The sequence below is a fragment of the Manacus candei genome, unplaced genomic scaffold (genome assembly GCF_025592945.1).
Source record: "Manacus candei isolate 608988 ecotype Guabito, Panama unplaced genomic scaffold, ASM2559294v1 h1tg000011l, whole genome shotgun sequence".
Lineage (NCBI taxonomy): Eukaryota > Metazoa > Chordata > Aves > Passeriformes > Pipridae > Manacus > Manacus candei.
The window spans coordinates 19,633,058-19,654,137 of NW_026138059.1; the positions used below are offsets into that span (position 1 = coordinate 19,633,058).

Here is a 21,080-nt window from a genome sequence, read left to right on the forward strand (position 1 = left end):
TTTACAGATGGTTTTCAGTGTATTTCTACAGTCTAGAACCTGAAATTTGGCACTGTGCTTTGGCGGCTTATGGCTTGGGTGGGTGCACTCTTTGCTGGGTATGAACTGGCTGTGTGGCCAGGCCCAGAGTGTGGTGGTGAATGGAGTTACATTCAGCTGGCAGCTGCTAACCAGTGGTGTTCCCCAGAACTCAGTCCTGTTTGATATCCTTATCAATGGTCTGAAGGAGGGAAGTGAGTACACTGTCAGTTGCAGATGACACCAAATTGAGTTGGGAGTGTCGGTCTGCTGGAGGGCAGGAAGGCTCTACAGAGGGATCTGGACAGGCTGGATTTGTGGGGGGAGGCCAGCAGTATGAAGTTGAATCAGGTGAAGTGCTGGGTCCTGCTCTTGGGTCACAACAACCCCAGGCAGCACTACAGGCTGGTGGCAGAGTGGCTGGTGAGCAGCCCAGTAGAAAGAAACTCGGGGGTGCTCTTGGCAGTTGGCTGTCAAAAGACATGGAGGTGCTGGAGTGTGTCCAGGGAAGGGCAGTGAAGCTGGTGAAGGGTCTGGAGTGCAAGCCTTAGAAGAAATGGCAAGGGAGCTGGGTTTGTTTAGCCTGGGGCAAAGAAGGCTCAGGGGAGACCTTATCTTTCTCTACAACTACCTGAAAGGAGGCTGTAACCAACTGTGGGTTGGCCTCTTCTCACAAGTGAGAAGTAACAGGGCAAGAAGAAATAGGCTGAAGCTGCATCTAAGGAGGTTTAGTTTAGATATTAGGAAAAATTTCTTTACTGAAGGGGTGGTCAGGCATTGAAACAGGCTGCCCAGTTCCAATGCCTGAAGTGTTGAATTGTCCCTGGAAGTGTTCAGAAACATACAGATGTGGCACTTGGCCATGCTAGGTTAATGGTTGAACTTTATGATCTTAGAGGTCTTTTCTGACCTTAATGACTGATTCTATGGTCCTTGCATAGAGAGACTTGGATCACTGCATCTTTTTCAAAGATAGGTTTATGCTGGAGACATTACGGGTTTGCATTTACCTGCTTTGTAATGTACAAGGGAGTGCATCTCTGGAGTCATTGAGGACTGCACAGAGGTTGTATAGTTTGTGGAGTGTTTACTTAAGTCTCTTCACTTATATTTGAGGAAAAATGGTTAAGGGAGGATCACAAGCACAATTACTAGATAATTTCTCTCTAGCAGAAAAAGGTAAGCTTTATTCTTGTTTATGGCACACTGACTGTATTATAAACCTGTCTTGCAAACAAATCTTATTTCTGAGACTTTTGTCATAGTTAAAGGAAGAACTTCAATTGCTGGCTAAAGGTTTTTTTACAACAGATGCTTATATAATCATTATCCTTTGCCTGGCTACGTAGGGGGATTCCTACATCCTAACAGAGTAGCATAGATTTACATTTTTTTCTTTTCAGAGATGCTTTTACTTAATGCTTAGCTACCAACTTATGAAAACATTTTGTAAGAGCTCACTGTTCCCTGTTTTCTTTTTATTTCTGCATATAAAAGGAATATAAATTGTACACTTAGAACCGTAAGCCTTTCAGCAATTCCTTGCTGACAAGGGAAAAATTGCAGTCAGGATGAGCTCTAGAAGTTTCCTACTAATACTGTAGTATATGCTACATAACCTTGTCTTTTCTAGAAAGTACCAAATGCTGCTAACAGGAAATGACAGCTTGCACACCTTGTTCTCACAGCCTGAGCTCTGACACAGGCAGGATAAAACTGGAGCGCTACTCCTTTCATTTCTGAAGCTGTTTGCTTATTGAATGTGCTGGGATTGGTACCTCTGTCATTTCTCATACTTAGGACACTGACTTTAGTTTCCCAAGGGTGTGCTGTAGCAGGCCAGTGTCCCACACGGCTGGTAGAAGTGCTGTGACTGTGTCCCATGTACTCTGTGTGTACTCACCTTGACTTAATCACTCTCCATATGCAGTCACCCACACGTGTGCTCTGCATAACCAAGTATGAGCATGGTGGGTGTGGTTGCCAGCCAAGGATCAGGAGCTGCTCTCTGACAGTTCTGTAGCTGGTTATGATCCTGCTTACCTGTGCAGTTTTAGGGTGGATGAAGTTTGTGGTGTGAAGTACTTCCAAGTAAGGAAGTGCTTTGTGAACTGGTTTTCAACTTTGTGAAATGATTATAAAGGAAGTTTCCATACAAAACACTGAGTTAAACTGATATTTGCATCAAAAGTAAGTGTTTTAATGAGGTAGGTGTTCTATTTAAATCCTGCCATCTTAGAAGTAAGATGAATAGGAGGCCTTGGTGATGTTTTGGGGAACAAATCTCCAAAAGCTATTCATGATCTCCCTTTTCTTTTAATTTACATCTGGAGTGATCAACTACATATTTATGTATAGAACTTTGTGGTGAACTCTAAATATTGTATTTCACAGCTTAGCATTTGCATCGTATAATCACATAACATTTTATTTTGGAAAAGCAAACTTATCTTCTCCCATCTTAGTCAAAATATTTTTAGTAGCTGACTGTTAATAAGGCCAAAAAAATTTCATTCTTTCACTTTGTCACATTACAACATTTCTTGTGCCAAAGGGCTATTAGACAAGAAAAAGGCTGTTCATCTCAAGAATAAACTGACATTTATTTCCTGTATATCTCCAATAGCTGTAACTAACCAGTTCTCTGATTTACAAACTGCGCTTTTTTCATATTCCAAACTTAATTTTCTGTATAAAGCTTTTGCTGTTTGAAATTACTTGGATGCATTCCAGAATTAAAGTACTTATGAAGCCAGCCACTTGATTTTGTGGCTTAAACATAGAACTGAAGGAACATTCATGTCACTGTACTTCCTTTCTAGTTGAGGCTTCATACAGCCCTTGAAATTTCTTTGAAATGCTTTTAGCAGTTATTGATGCTACTGAATCAAGTGGATCAGTGAGCTGAAGGAATAATTGAAACTGGTTGATACATATTTCTGTGACTTCAAGAGGTGGGACAGGTTGTGCAGAGGAAGAGTTTCGTTTGTGATACTTTTAAACAGCCTCTTTAGAGTTGTGCATAGGACTGAACTTAATGGATTTGTTGATGACTTTCATGAAAAATGGTTATCCAGGAGGACAAATTTGGAGGAATTCTGCCCCTGAAACTCTCTACCGCTTACCTGACACTGGCTAAAAATAGCCAAGCGATGCTTCTAAGGCTTGTCTTCACACTGTTCTTACAGTACACCTTGAACCATATGAATCTCAGCTGTTATCAAGCTGGGCTCTGGAACGGTGTGCTTGAATTGTCTGCTTTCAGTACAGCTTTATGCTGTTGAGTTTGATTTTATTTAAAACTACAAACCCAACCCATTTCAAACAGTTCTTCTTTGAACTCCTGTCACACTTCTCTGCATGTGGGAAGTTTTAAGTTCTCATATTCTGGCCTTGACTATCCAAACACAGGCTTACTAAGGCACCTGTAAGAGACTGCTAAGAACTACCATTTAAGCTATGGCCTTTTGTTGCCTTTGTTTATATAAAACAATATTTTGCTACATACTTAGACTTTGACATCTGAAAAGCATATAAAGACTGAGCTTGCATGTTTTTCCCAGTCTTGGGTATGGAGGTAAAACAAGGAAGCCTCGTCTACTGTAAGGAAAAGAAATGAAGCTTAATATGAGGAGTAGGTGTGACACAAGAACGTGTTTCAGGCTGTTTGCTCTGTTTAATCAGAAACTAATTCAGTGGATCAAGTGATGGGTAAATAGTCCCATATCAGTAGTCTCAAAAGACTTAAGGTTCAAGGACCTTGAAGAACATTTTATTTCATAGACTAAAGTTCTTGTACTGTGGTTCTTGCATGATTTCCTTTACTTCAAGATCTTTATGCAAAATATTTTATTCTTTTGGGGATTTGTTCTTTAATTCACAAAGTCTGTTTCAGTGGACATGATTAACATTGCAATTAATCTTTCGTATTGGGGGTAGGTGGATGGTGTTCTCAATTGTTTGTTTTTTTTTTCTCTATCCCCCGAAGTATTAGACTGAAAATGGATGACAGTAGTTGATTTGTTTTGACCATTTCAGTATCACCTTGACTTAATCACTATCTTCAGTGTGTTATGTTTTGAGGAGAGAAACTTGAAGGAGTCACTATAAGTTCTGACTTGGTTTTTTGCTCTTCCCTGAGTAGCCACTGGAGAAGAGACTGTTTTGTGTTAGTTTCTTGTGTTGAATTACATAAAATACAACTGCTGCTTACTTGCTTTTCTTCTTTTCTCTGTGTCTGGTATTTAAGGGTCTTCTGTTCACGATCTTTATCTGTATCTCAGCTTGGAGATATAATAGATATTTCTGGAAAATATTCTTTGCTAACTTGGTTGAAATCTTGAGTAGCAGAACACTCAAGCAGTATGAATTGTGTGTGGGAGTAATGCAGAGAGAGAGAGAGAGAGAGAGAGAGAGAGAGCACTGCATGGGTATGCTTGAATTGATGCAACCAGCGAGGCTTTGTCTTTGGCCAAAAAGTGTTAGCTTTTAGAAACTGTCTGTCAGCCACTCAGGATGAGTCAAGTGTGTAGATTTTCTTGCAGTTAATTTTCTGTTCCACAAGATGGAGCCAGTTCTTTGGCAAATCAGCTCTGTCAACCAGCAGCAGAATTTGAGGAAACAAAAGAGAATTAAAGTAACTTCACCGTGCTTTATGGTTAAAGAACAGCTTAGGTGCATTTGAGTGAAAGGAAGAACTATAGTCTCTCAGAAGTCTTTAAAGATGTTGGCCCAAGGTAAGTTTGCTACAGACTGTATTAGAGATGCAAAGCACTTGGCTTCCTTCCTTGTAGAATTTCTAATTGGTAACTGCAAGAATGTAAAGTGAAAACTAACTTAATTTCTATGTACCTCTATCATACAAACCTTATTTAAAGTTAGACTCGACAAGCTTTTTTCCATTTAAAACTTTCTCTCAAACTTATTAGTTACCTAGCAAACTGGTTTTATGCACACAGTATAGAGGATTCAGAATTGTTTGCTGAGATGTAAAATAGTTGCCCTTCCCATTGACAGCAAATATAAAATTGAAAAGCGGTGTGTTTGCTCTTTGTACCCCAATTCAGACCTCTGTTTGCTCTCTGTAAATTAAGGTGTTTAGTAAGAGTGGGCAACACCTGTGTTGAGAAAAAGGAGCATTTCAGTATTAACTGCAGTTACAGTAAGCTGAACAGATTGTAGTGGACTGATGGAGGGAAGGAAACTCTGAATTATTGTAATAAGGGAAGTAACATCATCATTCTACTTTTTAGTCAAATCTGCAGTGATTTTGTTCCATTGTGGGTGTCTCCCAGTTATGTCTTATCTCTTTTGTTTCTTTTTAGTTTTTTTCTGGTCTCCATTGCCTTTTTTTTTCCCTAACATGTTTATTAGGAAAACAGGTTCTCCTACTCCTGCCCAGTCTTGCCTGGTATTGTATAACCTTTCTCACTAATTTCCTACTGCAAGTGGAAGCTGAGTAGAGGCTGGAGTGTGGACTGAGATGTTTAAAACAGTTGAAGGATTTTTATACAGACTAATCAAATGAAGAGCTAAAGCAATGTTTCACACTGTATTGACTGCTTGGATTCATATACAGTTTCACATGTTTTGTAATGCTGATAAAAGTACCTTTTCCTCAGCATTTTAAAGGAACAGTATTGTGTAAACTGTGTTTTGTACTCATACAGTACTGTGCGTCTGCCGATGCAAAATAAAACTTGAGCAGATGCAGTAAAACCTTGGACTTACAAACACTAGTTTGCTTTGTCTTGTGTTTTCTTTGGAAATGCACTATACCAGCTTCAGCATTACCATTCCTGTCATTATTCTTGACCAAAGATCTATGTCAGATGTACCCACAAAAAGTTGGCTGTATTGTCTAAAATTGCATTAGCAGGGTATATCAGCAATGCTGTGAATTGTTGTGGCTTCTTCAATCAGCTTCTTTCTAATATAGTGGAGTATAACACCTGGTCCTTATGGAGAGAGTTAATGGGATTGGGGAAGAAAGCTATATACAGCGGTATGTGCACAAGCATTAAGCACATGCAAGATACCAGTCCAGTTTAAATAATATGAAGGGGAAATCTGCAATCAAAAATTATATCCTGAAAGAGGCCAAGTGTGGAGGAAAAGTGGAAAAATTTTTAAAATATGTTGAGAAAAAACTTTCCCTCACCAGAGAATATGTAAAAAATTACGCCTTTTTCACAAAATTCGCACTTTGTTCATTTTAGAATGAAAAAATGGCATGTGAAGTTGGATAAGTTTTTCAGCAATTTAAAAATTGGCTTGAAATCAACTTATGTGAAGGCTTTTATCTAAAATTATGTAAATTATTTTCAAGCTCTTTATTGCTTAAGTTTTAAACAGCTGAAGTCAGTTTTTGAAATGTTCTCAGTTTTACAGCTACCAACTAGCTGTAGATATTTCTACAAGTAGGGAGAATGTTGGTTCTATACAATAACTATACTGGCATGGAAGTCTACTGTAACTGGAAAAAACCTTCTCTTTAGTTTTTTTCTTAAATTCACAAGTTACCTACAAATTCTGAATACTTCAAGATAATAGCAGGTTACGTTGTTTTTTGGTGGTTACATATTTCTTTCATTCTTAGAGCCCAAATGGTCTCTAATAAAAGGACTCCTTAAGTACTCTAAATCTGTCACAGTTAGGGCTGTTTCCTTGAACCTGATTGAATTCTGTTTTGTGTTCAATGCTTGATACACAGTCCCTGAATATAAGGTAATGTAGTAGCAGGTGTGATGGATTGACCTCAGTGAGCAGCTGAACACCAAACCCCACCCCTCCATCTCTCCAGTGGGGAGAAAGTAGAAGGAAGGTGGAAAGTCTTGTGGCTCAAAATCATGGCAGTTTAATAAGGAAGGCAAAACCTGTGCATACAAATGAAAAAAAAAGAGGATTTCATTCACTAGTTCCCATCAGCAGGTGGATTTCAGCTATGTCATGGAAAGCAGGGTCTCAGCTTGTGTAATGGTTGTTTGCGAAAGCAGGTGCCATAACCACTATTGCCCCCCTTCCTCCTCTGTCTTTCCCCCAGCTTTTGTTCTGCAAAATTGCATAATGCCATAGGGTTTGGGTTGGCTGTTTGGTCAATTGGGGTCTGACTGTGACCCCTCCTGGCCTCTTGCCTACTCCCTGCCTACTAGGTGGGAATGGGAAAGAAATCCTTGAATTTGTGCAGTCACTGTCCAGCTGCAGCATTACTGTTTTCAGCACTGTTTTGGTCTCAAATCCAAAGCACATCTCCATAGGGGCTGCTATGGAGCAAGGTAACTCTATCCCAGCCAGGCTCAGTGCATTAGGAAATGTCACTTGGTATTTTCCATTTAACAGGCAATAGCCAAGACTCCAAATTAATTTTTGTGAAGCCATATGACAGCTCAAATCCATCTTTCTGTTTAGCTCTTAAAAAAAAAACTTGCACTTGTGCTGTGTTTAAATTTCAAATCAAAATTAATCACTCCTTTTTATTAAGGCAACTGAATTACAGTTGCCAGTAAGACTAACAATGCACAATAAACCTTGTGGGCTTAAAAATCTAACTTAGTTATTTTAAGGGTTACTTAAATTATGAATGATCTTACACATTCAAAATCTTGTCTTGATTTCTCTGGAAGATAGCACACACCTTCACAGCCACCTGTTAAGAACTGAAAAGGAAATTTAAATCCAGCCAGTAGATTGTATATATAAATATAGAAAAGAAAGTTCAAAGTGAAGAAAAAAAAAATTCAGTTCTCATCTTGGAAGCAGCAATCTGGTTTAGGATTGATGAAGTTTTTTCCTTTGTTCAGCCAGGCAGTGTTTCAGGGACTTCACAGTACTGTAGTATGTAGTCTAATATAAATATTGGTCATTTTCAGTCCTATGGCTTTTTTCCTTAAATTAACTTCAGCAAAGGACAAAAGAGGCTGAAAGTATTTTTAACCAGATACCCACATCTTAAATGACTGAAGAAATGACCTGAAGTGTATTTTTGTATTGGAGTGGTGCAGCAAGCTGTTGAAGAGCAGCTCAGCTCTTCTAGTAAAAAATGTGTATTCAAATGGCTTTCAAAAGAAAAAAATTACAATTCTATTAAAGCTTATGTCAAACATGACATAAGTATTTCATTTTATTATTTGCTGATTGAAGTTGCATTGTATAATGTAGTTCTTGATAGGTAAGGTAGCGTTACTACTGACACGTAGAGGTGTCTTAAATAGTGTAAAATAGCAGTAATCAAGATTCTTAATGTCCACTCTTCATTTCTGAAGCCAAATGTACATCTTCTGAATTGGCTACCAAAATAAATACAGCAGATAAACCAGGTTACTCTTGTAAATTTTTTCTGAAGAAAACCAAATGTATCTTTAAGGACCCAGAAGACAAAGCCTCTGAGTATTTTGATTAGTGCAAAATATTTCCTGTATACAGAAAAAAGGATCCTGACTTCATACAGAATTGGCAAAACTGTAAATTTTTTATTGAATCAGTCCAAATCACCTTTTAATGTTTCTCACACAGGAAAGTTTGCAGACTAAGCTTTAGTTAATTGGTTAAGTCAAGCACAGTTGGTTTGGTGCCCACACAGAAAACATTTTCTAACTTTTGCCTAGTGCTTAACTGTACCTGTAATCAATCTGTATTAATTAAAACATTTTTCATTTGAAATGTTTAATATTGCATATTAGTCAGAATTCAATTCAGAGGCTACACATGAATATTTTTGTCTGACCTCAGGTTTGCCTGTTATTCCACTGTTTAATTTGTTTCTTTATTGCTTAAATATATTTGATTTCCCCAATTTATTTTATAAATAAGTACAAATTAATGAAATCTGAGCTTCTGGGAAAATATAAAACTGCTTTTTTCCAGGAGAAAACCAGCTAATTCACAAACTGTATTATAATCTTTCTTTTTGTTAACAAAGTTTTAAGTGTGATATTTTAACTACAAAGTTAATGATCTCTGTCTTAATTCATTAAAGTAGACTTCAGTCATGTCAAGTCCTCCTTCCAGTCTTATCTCATTAATGTTGAACTTGCCTATCTGGGATCTCACAGCTGAGAAAGAACCTGAAGAACAACACGAAGCTCATGTGATGTGTAGTTGTACAAACTCATTTGTGGTAAAAAGTTCATAGTGATTGTGTACACACCTTATAGGGATAAAACCATGGACAGCATATAGAAACTACAGATAAACACCTGCTGTCCCTGTGGTAACCACATCAAAACAGGCTTGGCTTTTTAGCAGGCACATCCATGGGTTATTGTTTGGGGAAAAAAATGGAGAAGCTGTTGGGCATACAAGACTTTGTCTTACCATTTTGTTTCTAAATCATCATGGCTACATTAAGCAATTGCATAAACTGAGGTACTTGATCTGCAATGGAGTGGCTAAGGGTTTTCTTTTATTAAGTTTCTTCTGGTATAGTACTTTAGCTGAAATTTGATTAATAGGTTGAGGCAGATAACCTGCAAAACTCTATCTTGAAGCATTAAATCTAAAAGTAGTATAAATTTTAAGTGGAATCTTCCTGTAATATAAATCTACCAACTGTAAGGGGCAGTGTATTATGCATCTGTAGTGTTTTATAGGGGAAAATATAAAGCACAGATTAATAGGTTGCTAGTTGTTGAACTATTTAAGACACACATTACAAACAGTCTGACCATTGTTATCTGACAAGTAGTAGTTTTAATGTAGAACTGCCACTTGTGTCAGTTTTACTGAGTAACTGTTAGATCTCTTGACTCCCAAAATCTAATTTAATGATAGTAGCACTGATTTTGAAAACCGCCAATCATGTTAATGATTTTGGTCTTAAAGGTCAGGGAGTGGACATCAAATGGTCTAACTTTTTGAGATCTCGAACAAGATAAATTAAAAGCAAAGTGATTACCCAAAATACAGACAATATTTCTACTAGCAGGAGGAATGCTTCTTGTAACCAATCCAGAGATCTGTGAATGTGTCTTGGGGTTTCAAATATCAGTTTGAAACCCCAAGTTGAAAGCTGAAAGGATTTTTCCTGCTTCCTTATTTTGGCTGTTGCTGAACAGTGCTTGCACAGTATCAGGGATTTTCTCGTTTCTGTTCTGCTCCCCAGAGTTGAGTGGGGAGCAGAGAGTTGAGAGTCACCACCCCAACTAGTGATGGGTGGGCAAGAAATTTGGAGGAGATGCAGCTGGGACATCTGCTGACTCTAACTGACCACTCCATGCCATGTGAGGATGTGCTCAGCAATAAGTGCTCAAGGAAAGGAAGAGGAAGAAATTATGTTATTGGTTATGGTGGTGTCATCCAAAACAAGTCTTGTGTGTACTGAGGCACAGCTTTCTTAGAAAGTGGTTGGACAGCTGCCTGCCTGCCCATGGGAAGTAGTGAAGAAATCCTTTCTTTACCCTTTTTTTCCCACCTTTGTTTGTGTGTGATTTTTGCTTCACTTATTAAAACTGTCATCTCAGTCTGCAAGTCTGCTCACCTTCCTTCTCTTTTCTCCCTGACCTGTTGAAGAGAGAGTGAGTGAGCAGCTCTGTGGGTGTTTGGCTGGGGTCAAACCAATGCAGCCCTAAGCTAAAGATCGAGAGAGGGAAGAATAAAATTCTTTTGTAGGTCCCAGGAAAGTGTTCTTACAATATATTGATTTTGAAATGCAGAAGTTGTGTTAGTGGTGTAGATGCATAACTGTCATACAAAAGCAGAAAATAATTGCTTGAAATGTTTTCAAACTCTTCAATGTGTTTTCTTGCTTTTGGTGGTTAATTATTTAGTCTTTGAGCTCAGAACTAGATGGACTTTAAAGCGGTGCCTTTAACAGTGGTGATGTACAGGACTGGAATAAAATTATATTAATGTGTTTAATTAGAGACTGCATAGTAACTTCAAGTGAAACATTCCAAGTGTCACTGCAGTAATTCAGGCCAACATACTTTAACTCTCTCTCAACATGCTGGCACAGCTGAGAAATGATGGAAAGGTTCATAAATCAACCTGATTCTGTGAGAAAATCCATCAGTTTCTGAATGGCAACTCATACTTTAGTTTAGGAATCAAGGGTACTGAACATACTCATTTTTCTACCATTCTTAGTCATGGATATTTTTATCAGTTGATTTTGCAAATTGGTATAATCATTCCCTAAGACCTTGCATGCTGCTGTTCTAGAGTCAGTGCTGTATGAGGTATTAAAGGATTTGTTGCATTAATATAAGATTGCCCTGCATTTAATTTCAAGTTAAGTACAGATGCATGTCTTAAGAAGCTTTTAATTGGAGAAAAATTAGCAACTTCTATTGATGTCTGCTGATGCTTGCATCTGAGGCATAGCCATAAGGATTATTCAAGATGCAAGCAAAATCCTGTTGTTGCTAGTAAACCAACTTTCTAAAGTTTGTTTATTGGGTTTTTTTTGGCATGGGGAGATGGACACAATATATGACTTTCTAGCTTAGTCTGGCTAACTAATGTTCTGTGACATTATTTAGAAGTAGAAATCTGTGAATAAAATTGTTAACAGCAGAGATTGTTTAAAGTAATACATATCCTAGAGACACTGCTATGAGCCTTTATTCAAACTTGTTGATTCAGATTGTCAGTATGGAATTTTGCCAAAGAAAATCTTCACAGTATATGGAATTTTGAAAATAACTGATTTATTTCCCCATTCCTCTTAGGTCCAAGATGGGCCTCTTGGAACACTGGTGTTTTTATTTGCATCAGATGTGCGGGAATACATCGAAATCTTGGGGTCCATATATCAAGGGTCAAGTCTGTCAACTTGGATCAATGGACACCAGAACAAATACAGGTAAAATATCTTAAATATGTTTCCAATTTGGCAGGGATGCCAGGCGTACTTTTGAAAGGATTTGCATTTATCATCATGCCCAACTTAAATGTTTTGTAAACACAGTAGTTCTTAATGTGTTACATTTCTGCTGTAATGACTTTAGGTTCCAAACACTTCAGAAATTGGTATTCTACTTTCCCACAGGGACTCAGGAAGCTATTTCTTTGTTGAATCTGTAGAAAATGTGTTGTAAGCCTTTTCAGTAGTTGACAGTAAGGTAGCATTCACACATCTGCATCATTCCTGGTTATGTTGTTTTGGTGTACCAAGCACTGACTTCTCTAGGCGTTCTCCAGTCTGAAGCCTTTTTTTACCATCAGACAAATTTTCTTACTCCTTTCTTCCTGGTCTGAAGAGCCATCTTGAGAGATGAAAGCCTGTCTTTCCCAGGATGGGTTAGTTTATGCTGTAAACAGCATCAGTGTTTTTTGCTTTTGTCCAGCAAGTCTTGGCCGGCAGCCAAGGTAGCATCTCCCAAGGCATATGGCAACAGAGAGATCTCCAAGTTAAAAGCTTGTAGTGTCATTTAAGCACACCAATAGCATTCTGACTGTTTCTGGATTTAAAGTATTGATGGACATCAACTAACTGTTTTCTACCACTTTTCCTTAGTGCATGCAGGAAATGGGAAATACTAAAGCAAGGCTACTCTATGAAGCTAATCTGCCAGAGAACTTCCGAAGACCTCAAACAGATCAGTATCCTTTTTGTTCCGACTTTCACACTGAAATGACTTTTAATGCAATTTAGATGTTATGACTGTTTCAAGGAACTGCTACATTTGACAGCTCATCTTATTTATTTCATTGATATTGTTGTATAAGAAATGAGAGTGGAAGTTGAGAACAGTTCAGAAAAGGTTTAAATTACTTCAGTTATTGCAAATCTACTTTGTAATGAGATTTGGCAAGCCCCATTTATTTTTGCTTTCTGTAGAGGTGACTTCATAAATTCCCTGTATGTAGAAGGTAGAGTGATGCTAGAGAGTTCTTGAATAAGTGTCAGCTGAAGTTAGAAGCATTTGATCAGGAAATAATGAGCTGAATGGTAAAGTAAATAAGCCATTGGATCTTACTTAAGTGAGGTATGGATTTCTTTCTCTGGGTGACTAGCATGGGAGTACATAAAAAACACCTAACCTCTCTGATGGCCACCCCTTGTGTTTGGACATGGTTGTCACTATGTACCTGGAAGGAAAGGGTTGGAAGAAAAACTATCTACTGACAATAAATAAATTTTCTCAAAAAAATACGTTTTTTTAAATTTATTGAATCACTAGGGTAATATATAGTGGCATTACCTTAGATTTGTATTTTTCTTGATTTAGTGAAGTTACTTCATCGGTAGGATTTGCTTCACCTGATCTTCCTGGAACTCTTTAGCTGTAATGAGATCCTAAACACCTAGTGTTGAGTGAGCTGAATCTTTCCCCAACTCTCTTTTCCTGATACTGATACAGGCTACAGGTGCTGATAAACAGACTTAATTGTAACTGGATCTGAATATTCTCCTATGTCCAAAAGTGATTTTGGTTCTTCTGTTTGTTAGATTCTATGCTTGATATGCTGTGCTGGAAGATTTTTTTTTTTTTGAAGGGTTAGACTACTTTTTATAAAATGCACTTGAGCAAAACAGATGCATTTTTTCATATTCTAGTAGCTTTTGAATTAAACATACATCCCCATAAGAAAAAGTAACTGGAACCAGATAGCACTGTAGTATTCTAGCTGTAATATTCTAGAACTTTATTTCAGCCATAGGACTGAAATACTTTGACTAAAACGTACTCAAAAATGGATCTTGAAGATGTATATTTTATTCTTACTGCAGCTAACTTGAATTCACTGGTGCTATTGCATGAGAAGCAATAATGCTTTACTCTAAGCTTTTCTTGTCAGATCAAGCCCAAAGTCTAATTTTTAGACTTTCAGAAGTAGGAGCAAAATTCCTTTGTTCACACTGTATACTTAATTATGTACCCTTTTGAATAGTTGTCAGCTTCTGAGTGGTGGACTTAGTCAACTGAATATATTTCATTGCTTGTGTTTTCTTTATTAAAACTGCAGTACCAGGACAGGTGATGCCAGCATTTTCTATTTTGTTTCTCAATTTCCCCATAACTTGGCATCTACTTACCTACTTGGCATTCATGACAAGCTGTTGTGGTATGGGTGGGTTTTGTCCTTCCTCTTTGCTCTTTGTATCACTACAAAATTAACTTTGTATATCACCAGTGTTCTGGTTATGAATATTCTCATGTTCTGAATGTTCTTTTGGATGAACTATGTAAATGTTTTGCATGTAATGATCAGTTTTGTATATATTCATCTGTATTAGTGTGTAAATTCCTGTAGCACTATAATATACTTATATTTTTTTAGGTAGTAAAGTGAACGCACAGGAGAAATGTGTATGTGGCATCTGCACAAAATCTTTTGCTAAAGATCCCTGATCACATCTGCTTCTTAATCACAAGACTGACCTTTTTAAGTATTTTTTTTTCTTCCATTGTACTTGGCAGGGATGCTGTAGTGTAGAAGCTAACTTTGAGCATCATTGTGATGGTTTTTTTTCTATGGCAGCTTTAGTTTCCTGTTGGAAAATGTTTTCTTCCAAGAATAGAGTGAATATTTTTTTTGTCTCTTCATTTTACTCAATTCTTAAGTTTTGGCATCTGTCGAGGTTGCTTAAAATTCTTTTGTTAGCCAGAACACAGTAGGTTATTGACCTAAAGAAACTTAGGCATGGTCCAAAAATTCATGCATATTGAAGGGGGTAACTTGAATAAGGTGGATATTTTTCAAAAATAAGCCCCATGAAATTTAAATACTTATGATTCAATGTTAATAATTTTTAAATTAAACCTTTCTAATTGTCTGAAATATCAAGTGTGCATTCTGGGCAACTACTAAAAATACAGAAATACTACTGCAAAAGACCTAAAATATCTAAACCTAAAGTCTGTGCAACCAAAACATAAAACACTTGACAATCTGAATGTGGTGTCTGAAAATGTTAATTGTGGCAAATAGCTAAGATGTTTTATTTGAAGAAAGATTAGTTTGTTCAAGGGTATTTTATAACAGTCAAGTTTTGAATCTTTTCTCTACTAGTTATATTTTAGTACAGTTATCCAGTTGCAACCCAAAAGCATGGGAAAAAAAATTAAATTCCCTTTCTCTATCTTCTCCTCCCACTGAGTTAATATAATCCAATAATTTGCACTGCAATTTGGAAATAAACTTTTTGAGGGAACCCCATTAAGAATTAACTACATCTGTAAAGTTGTGGGAGGTGCATATTACACAACTTCCATTCATCTGTGATTTAATAATATACGTTGATTTTTTTTTTTTCAAAATGACAGTATAAAGGATAATGCAGTATTAGTACTAAGATAGTTGTATATTCAAAGTGCTCAAGATACCCTTTAGAATTTAGATATATTTGGAAAGAGGTAGAAAAGAATGTTTTGGGGTTTGTAACTTTTATGAAACAGTGTCTTCAGGTGATACTTGCATACTGTTTGAAACCAGATGTGATTTTTGACAAAATAATTTGGTGCACAGAGTGAAGGGACCGAGCTCAGTGTTAATCTTAGAATGTAGTATGTGGAGCTAAAGTGTCTTTCCAAATTGCTTTGGAAGTTTAAGAGGCAATGAATCGGAGCTTCCACAGTTGCAATTACAATTTTTGAATGGATAATCCCATTGCTGGACAAATTAATTAAAATTTATTCTACAGATACCAAAGAATCAGCTTTACTAAAGTTAGTGTTTACACTGCTTTGGATGAGCTGCTTTTATGAAGCTGAGAGAATAATTGAGGAAAAACTAGTTTTCCTTTTTGTATTTGAGCTACTGAGTTGCTAGTTCTGGTTTTCTACATCAATATGCTTGCTGCTATTGCCATATTTGCTTCAATATCATTTTATCACTAGTGTTTTAGTTTTGTTTGCCTTCCACAGGGATGTTTGTTGTAACAGGAGACTCTCAAGGAGGACTTTTGGATATGGGAGAGCTGTTTAGTACAAGCTTTTGATACATGGTGTAACTTGTGCAAATCAGAGAACAGATACATACGTTTCACCTTTTTTTTTTTCTGAAGAGAAAGTATTTTTCCCAAGTTAAGATGGTAACCTACAATTATTTACCATATATAAGTACTGTTGTTCAAGTATTTTTAGTACTACAGCCAGGTAGATTATAAATACCAGGTGAAAATGTCCTAACTGTGGAACACTGAGTTATACTACATATTGGTTTCTTAAAAGATTAAACTGATTAATTCCCTGTAGTAAAAAGAAGTTCATTTTGGACACTGCAATAGCAGTTGTTCTGTGTAGAGTGATTTGTTCTGCTGTTTTAAAACTACAAAATGAGATGCAAGAATCTAGTGCAGTTTTTGAATTTGAATAACCATGAGCTTTTTAGGTTAATGTTACTATTTATCTGAATGCGTATTTTCCTTAAACTAGCTACTTCCAGAGCTGTGGAGTTTTTCATCAGGGATAAGTATGAAAAGAAGAAGTATTATGATAAAAATGCAGTCAATGCCTTCAATGTAAGTAAACAGTTTCACTGAGAATTCTGTCACTTATTTTTTTGAAAGCTAAGTAAGAGAAATGTAGGAAACGTTATGTATGTTGTCTTTTAGAGTCAAAACTTTTTGAGACAGAGCTAACTGCTTTCCTCTGTATCTCTTGAAGGTTATTCCTAGGTTCTGTAAGTTTGACAAACATTGTCTATTACATTCATAACAGCAGAGTGTTATGATCTAATAAGTAGCTTGCTTGCGACTCTTTATATTCTGTTTTCCTCTTTCAGTGATGAGTAGTTCTTTAGCAGTATACTTTGAGTCCTTTCTAAATATATTTTTCCATGTTATGGGGATAAAACAGTATGACTCTTCCTGGTGACATTGTTTTGCCTCATTCTCTGTAATACCCTTATGAGAAATCCTAGTGTGTTTCCAGCCCCCCTTCTGCTGACTTCCAGACTGTTGCTTGCAGTGAGGTGCACTGTAGTAGCACACAGGCAATATGGTGAACCAGCTGTTTAATCAGGTAGTTGTGTGTTCACTGCAGTAAGTTGGTGAGGGCTTTTCTGGCAAAGCAGTTTTGACAATGTCTGCCTTGGCTGAAGTTCACAGGCTTGTTAGTTTTTGATTGTTTGTTTTTTGATACATCTATTTCTGTGACATACAATCTAGTTAATACATTTTTATTTATATATTTGTATTTATGCTGAAATATTATGCATGAACATAATACAGCTATACCCAGATAATGTAAGTATGGCCTAACATGTAGCTTACTTCTCCATCTTACTAGGCGGTGAACTTGGACAGTGAAGCAAGTATAGGTGTGGGCGTAAAGAGTGAGAGTATATGCTGCCTTTCTCATCTGAGAAAGTGGATCATTGAATGATGGTTTCATTTTAGAAGGGGAAAAAAAAAGCAAACCTGGGAACTGCAGAAGTGTATTTCATTAAGCATTGTTGAAATGGGGGAAAATTGCTTCACTTAAAAGGTAAAATACAATTGGGGTTTGAATTACACTGTCAGCTACCCTTCTTTACTTTTATTCCAAAGTAGAAAATAGGAAGAATAATTTAAAATTGTACTTCTTTACAAAGTTCAAAAGACTCCAAAGATATTTCTAAACAGAGAATTTTAGTGTCTAATTTAGTCGTTCACTGCTGCCTTAATATGTTCGAATGAGTAATCAGATTTTGCTTTATCGTGTTGCAGTCTAATATGAATCTCTGTCATAGCAGCAAGGATAGAATCCAGACAAGCTGAAGAGATGGATGTTTCTGCTGAGTACTTGCTTCCTACTTGGGTTTTTCTTTCACTGACTAATGTAAATGACATAATCTCTTTTGGATAGGAACAAAATCCGATTATGAAATATTTTAGCAATAGATGACTCATGCATATTCACAGTCACCTGCATTTCTTCAAGGCCACCAAACATCAGGCATTGGAATGGGCTGCCCAGGGAGGTGGTGGATTCTCCATCCCTGGAGGTTTTTAAGATAAGACTGGATGTGGCACTTAGTGCCATGGTCTAGTAACCATGGCGGTAGTGGATCAAGGGTTGGACTTGATGATCTCGGAGGTCCCTTCCAACCCAACTGATTCTGTGATTCTATAATTCTGTGATCAGGTTTGACCTGGGCAGTCTGAAATCACAGTTATGCTGAGATCATAAAAGTACAGTAGCACCCACAGTCGTCGTCTGGTGCTTATATTGGGTTACATTTGTTGGCCCTGGCCCAGCTCACAGGCTTGTGTAGTGCTGTGACTGGTATTGTATTCAGTGATCATCTTTCCCTGACAAGGAAGAGGAAGAAATGGTGAAGCTGAACCTGCATTCTACCTGTCTCCTACTGACCTTTTCTCCTCTGGATACTGTTGTCAGGGAAGATGATGCTTCCAGCACATAGAGAGGTCTGTGGGAAGTTTGAGAAGAATGGAGTGAAGAAGGGAGTTCTATGGAGTACATGTTTCCATGCCCCTTTGCAGGGTGTTGTGACAGTTTCTAAAACTTTATTTTGCAGTCCTGATAACATCTGAGACACCTTCTCTCTTCCTGCCCTGCCAGAAGGTGACTAAAATTCCCTGGGAACTGAGGGGCAACTGTGGAGAAAAGGGGATTTTCCTACTTGTAGCCTTCAGTTTCCCCCCCCCCCCCCAAGGTGTTTTGGTAGCATCAAAGCACTCACTAATACAGGAGTAACAGTAAGGAAAAACAGTTCTTGTGAACTGTTCTAATGGGGTGTCAGTGCTACACCAGGGCAAGCTCTTCTGGAAGATTTCTTGACTTACTTTTGCAGAGAGCACCTTGTGCCTATTTTTAATCAAAATTAGCATTGTTGGGGTGACGTGAGCTTTTTAGGACCCTTTTCATTATCACCTTTGAAACAGAAATACTTTCTGCTTGGATTAGGACCAATTTAAGTTGGAGATGCATATGTATATTGTAATTGGGTAAAATGAATCCCTTCTGGGGAGAAACAGGCTGCTATGCCCTAAGGATCGCTTTCCTTAACGTGGTAATTTCACTGAAGTGGTATTTAAAAATTTAAGGGGCTTTCCCAAATCTCATCCACTGTTACAAGTTGATGGTGGTGAAAGCTTCCTGTAGCATAAAAGTTGTTTTGAACAGATAATCTTAAAGCATGCAGTACAATATTTCTCTTAGGTTAAGGTTATCGAGTTCAAAAGCTTTTCAGGTTTATCTAACAGTACATCTCTGCTAATGTATTCCGTCTGTTGGAGCCCAGGAGTATATGTGAAGGTTCAGTTTTTGGTTGTCAGAATTCATGTATCTTTTGTTACAAATTTTTTATTTCTAATTCTTAATTATATGAGATGTTTTGTTTTCTGACAAGACTGTTGTATTACTAAATTTGGTTTTTAGAATTGCACACTACAATAACAAAATTAGCTAGAGCAGAAACCAGTAGTGCCATCAAACATGCAGATAAAAAAATATGCAAATATGAAAAATTAAATTCTTTTTCTTGTGGTTCACTGAAAAGCAATGCAGAATAAAGCTATGGGGGAAAAAAACACCTGTGGTTTTATTGACTAGTTACATTTTAAATAGAATAATGCAATTAAGTAAAAATCAAATATAGATTATAATAATGCTGACTAAAAGTAGCTTGACTTTAAAAAATATTTAAAATCTATTAAAATGTATAGATCTCAGAGTTCTCTGGTCCATCATTTTTGGAAAAATGTGAAATCAAAGTTCTGTAATGCTGCCCAAGTGCAGATGCAGGTATCATCACAAACAATCTCTACAGCTTTTAATACAAAAAAGTATATAGGGGAATGCATATGGAAATTACCTTATTCAGCGTGGATGGTGAATCAACTAAGTAGATTCCAGATACTTTCAGTCTCAAAAATTATGAACTGCTACAATCTATTCTACTACATGAAGTGGGAATATATTATCACGTCCTGACAATGTTTTAGAATACTAAAGAAAGTTTCTGTATTTAAGAAAGCGTGTGAATTTTGTATGAAACAGATGTTTTCTATGGCTTAAGTTCACTGCAGGAACATTTTCCACATTTTCCTAAGACATTGTGTATAATTTAACAAGTATGAACTTAGGCAACTGGCTAAAATGTGATGTTCATTAAGAGATTGTGATGGCACACCTTCCAGAAAGTTATCTTAAAGGAGATTAAATCTGTAACACATTTACTGCACTAAGTATGTTATGTAGGCACCTTAAGATGGATAAACTGGGATATGACAGGGTACATGAACAGTAAGTTTGTAATAGCTATCATTCCGAAGCATTCCGTCATTGTCATGGAGAGAGGTTACCAGTTACCCCTCCCAGTATTGCAGCAACCCTAGTGGGTTTTTCAGTGGTCTGTGAAAAATGTATGAATTAAGTGATATGAAGTATTTTTAAAATATGTTAATCAAGATAGGCATCAGTAGGAAGCACTGAAATACTATACAAGAATTATGACTTGAAGCAGGGATAGTGAAAGGGGGATAAATTATTTTCAAGATCATTCTGTTAGAACGGGTTGAATTATGGAATTGCTGAATAGCATGGGCTGGAATGGACCTGAAATGGACAACCTGTTCCAGTATTCAACCACCTCCACACTAAAAACAAATGAGTCATTTATTCTTATGTTTCAGTGGAGTTTCTTGTATTTCAGTTTATGTTCAGTGCCTCTTGGTCCTGTTCCTGGATACCACAGGCAGCAGTCTGTCTGCCTTAGTCTTTGCTCCTTACCCTCTCCCTGCCCTTCCAGCTTTCTCTCCTCCAGGCTAAACAACCTGAACTCACTATGCCTTTCCTTGTCTGAAAGGTGCTCTGGTCCTTTAAACATCTTATGGTGCCTTTGCTGGACTTGCTTCAGTGTGCCCACGTCTCTCTTGTACTTGTGAGTCCGTGATGCTGGCTCATGCCCAACTTATCCGCCAGGACCACAAGGTCCTCTTCTGAAATCTGCTTTCCAACCACTTGATACTGAACCATACTGGTGCATGCAGTTATTATACTGAAAACATTGGTTAGGCTGGACAGGGGAAGTGGAAGGAGCTTTAATAAGAGATTAAAAGCATCTGTTTTGTTTATCCAGTGCCAACCTTTAATGAAGCCATGGTAACTCTCTCTAATATCTAAAGGAAAAGCTAAATAATCTAAAAAAAAAGTGGGCAACAGTAGGTGCAG

General features: G+C 37.2%; 1 protein-coding gene across 2 annotated transcripts in view; it reads left to right on the forward strand.

Moving 5' to 3' along the window:
* The window catches only part of SMAP1 (small ArfGAP 1), an 89,104-nt gene that overhangs the window by 14,802 nt on the left and 53,222 nt on the right, over positions 1 to 21,080 (forward strand). For both annotated transcript variants that reach the window (XM_051777734.1, XM_051777735.1), the window contains exons 2-4: positions 11,685 to 11,818; positions 12,473 to 12,558; positions 16,348 to 16,423. In XM_051777734.1, the coding sequence (XP_051633694.1) occupies positions 11,685 to 11,818; positions 12,473 to 12,558; positions 16,348 to 16,423 (296 nt within the window). The remainder of the gene's footprint in view (positions 1 to 11,684; positions 11,819 to 12,472; positions 12,559 to 16,347; positions 16,424 to 21,080) is intronic.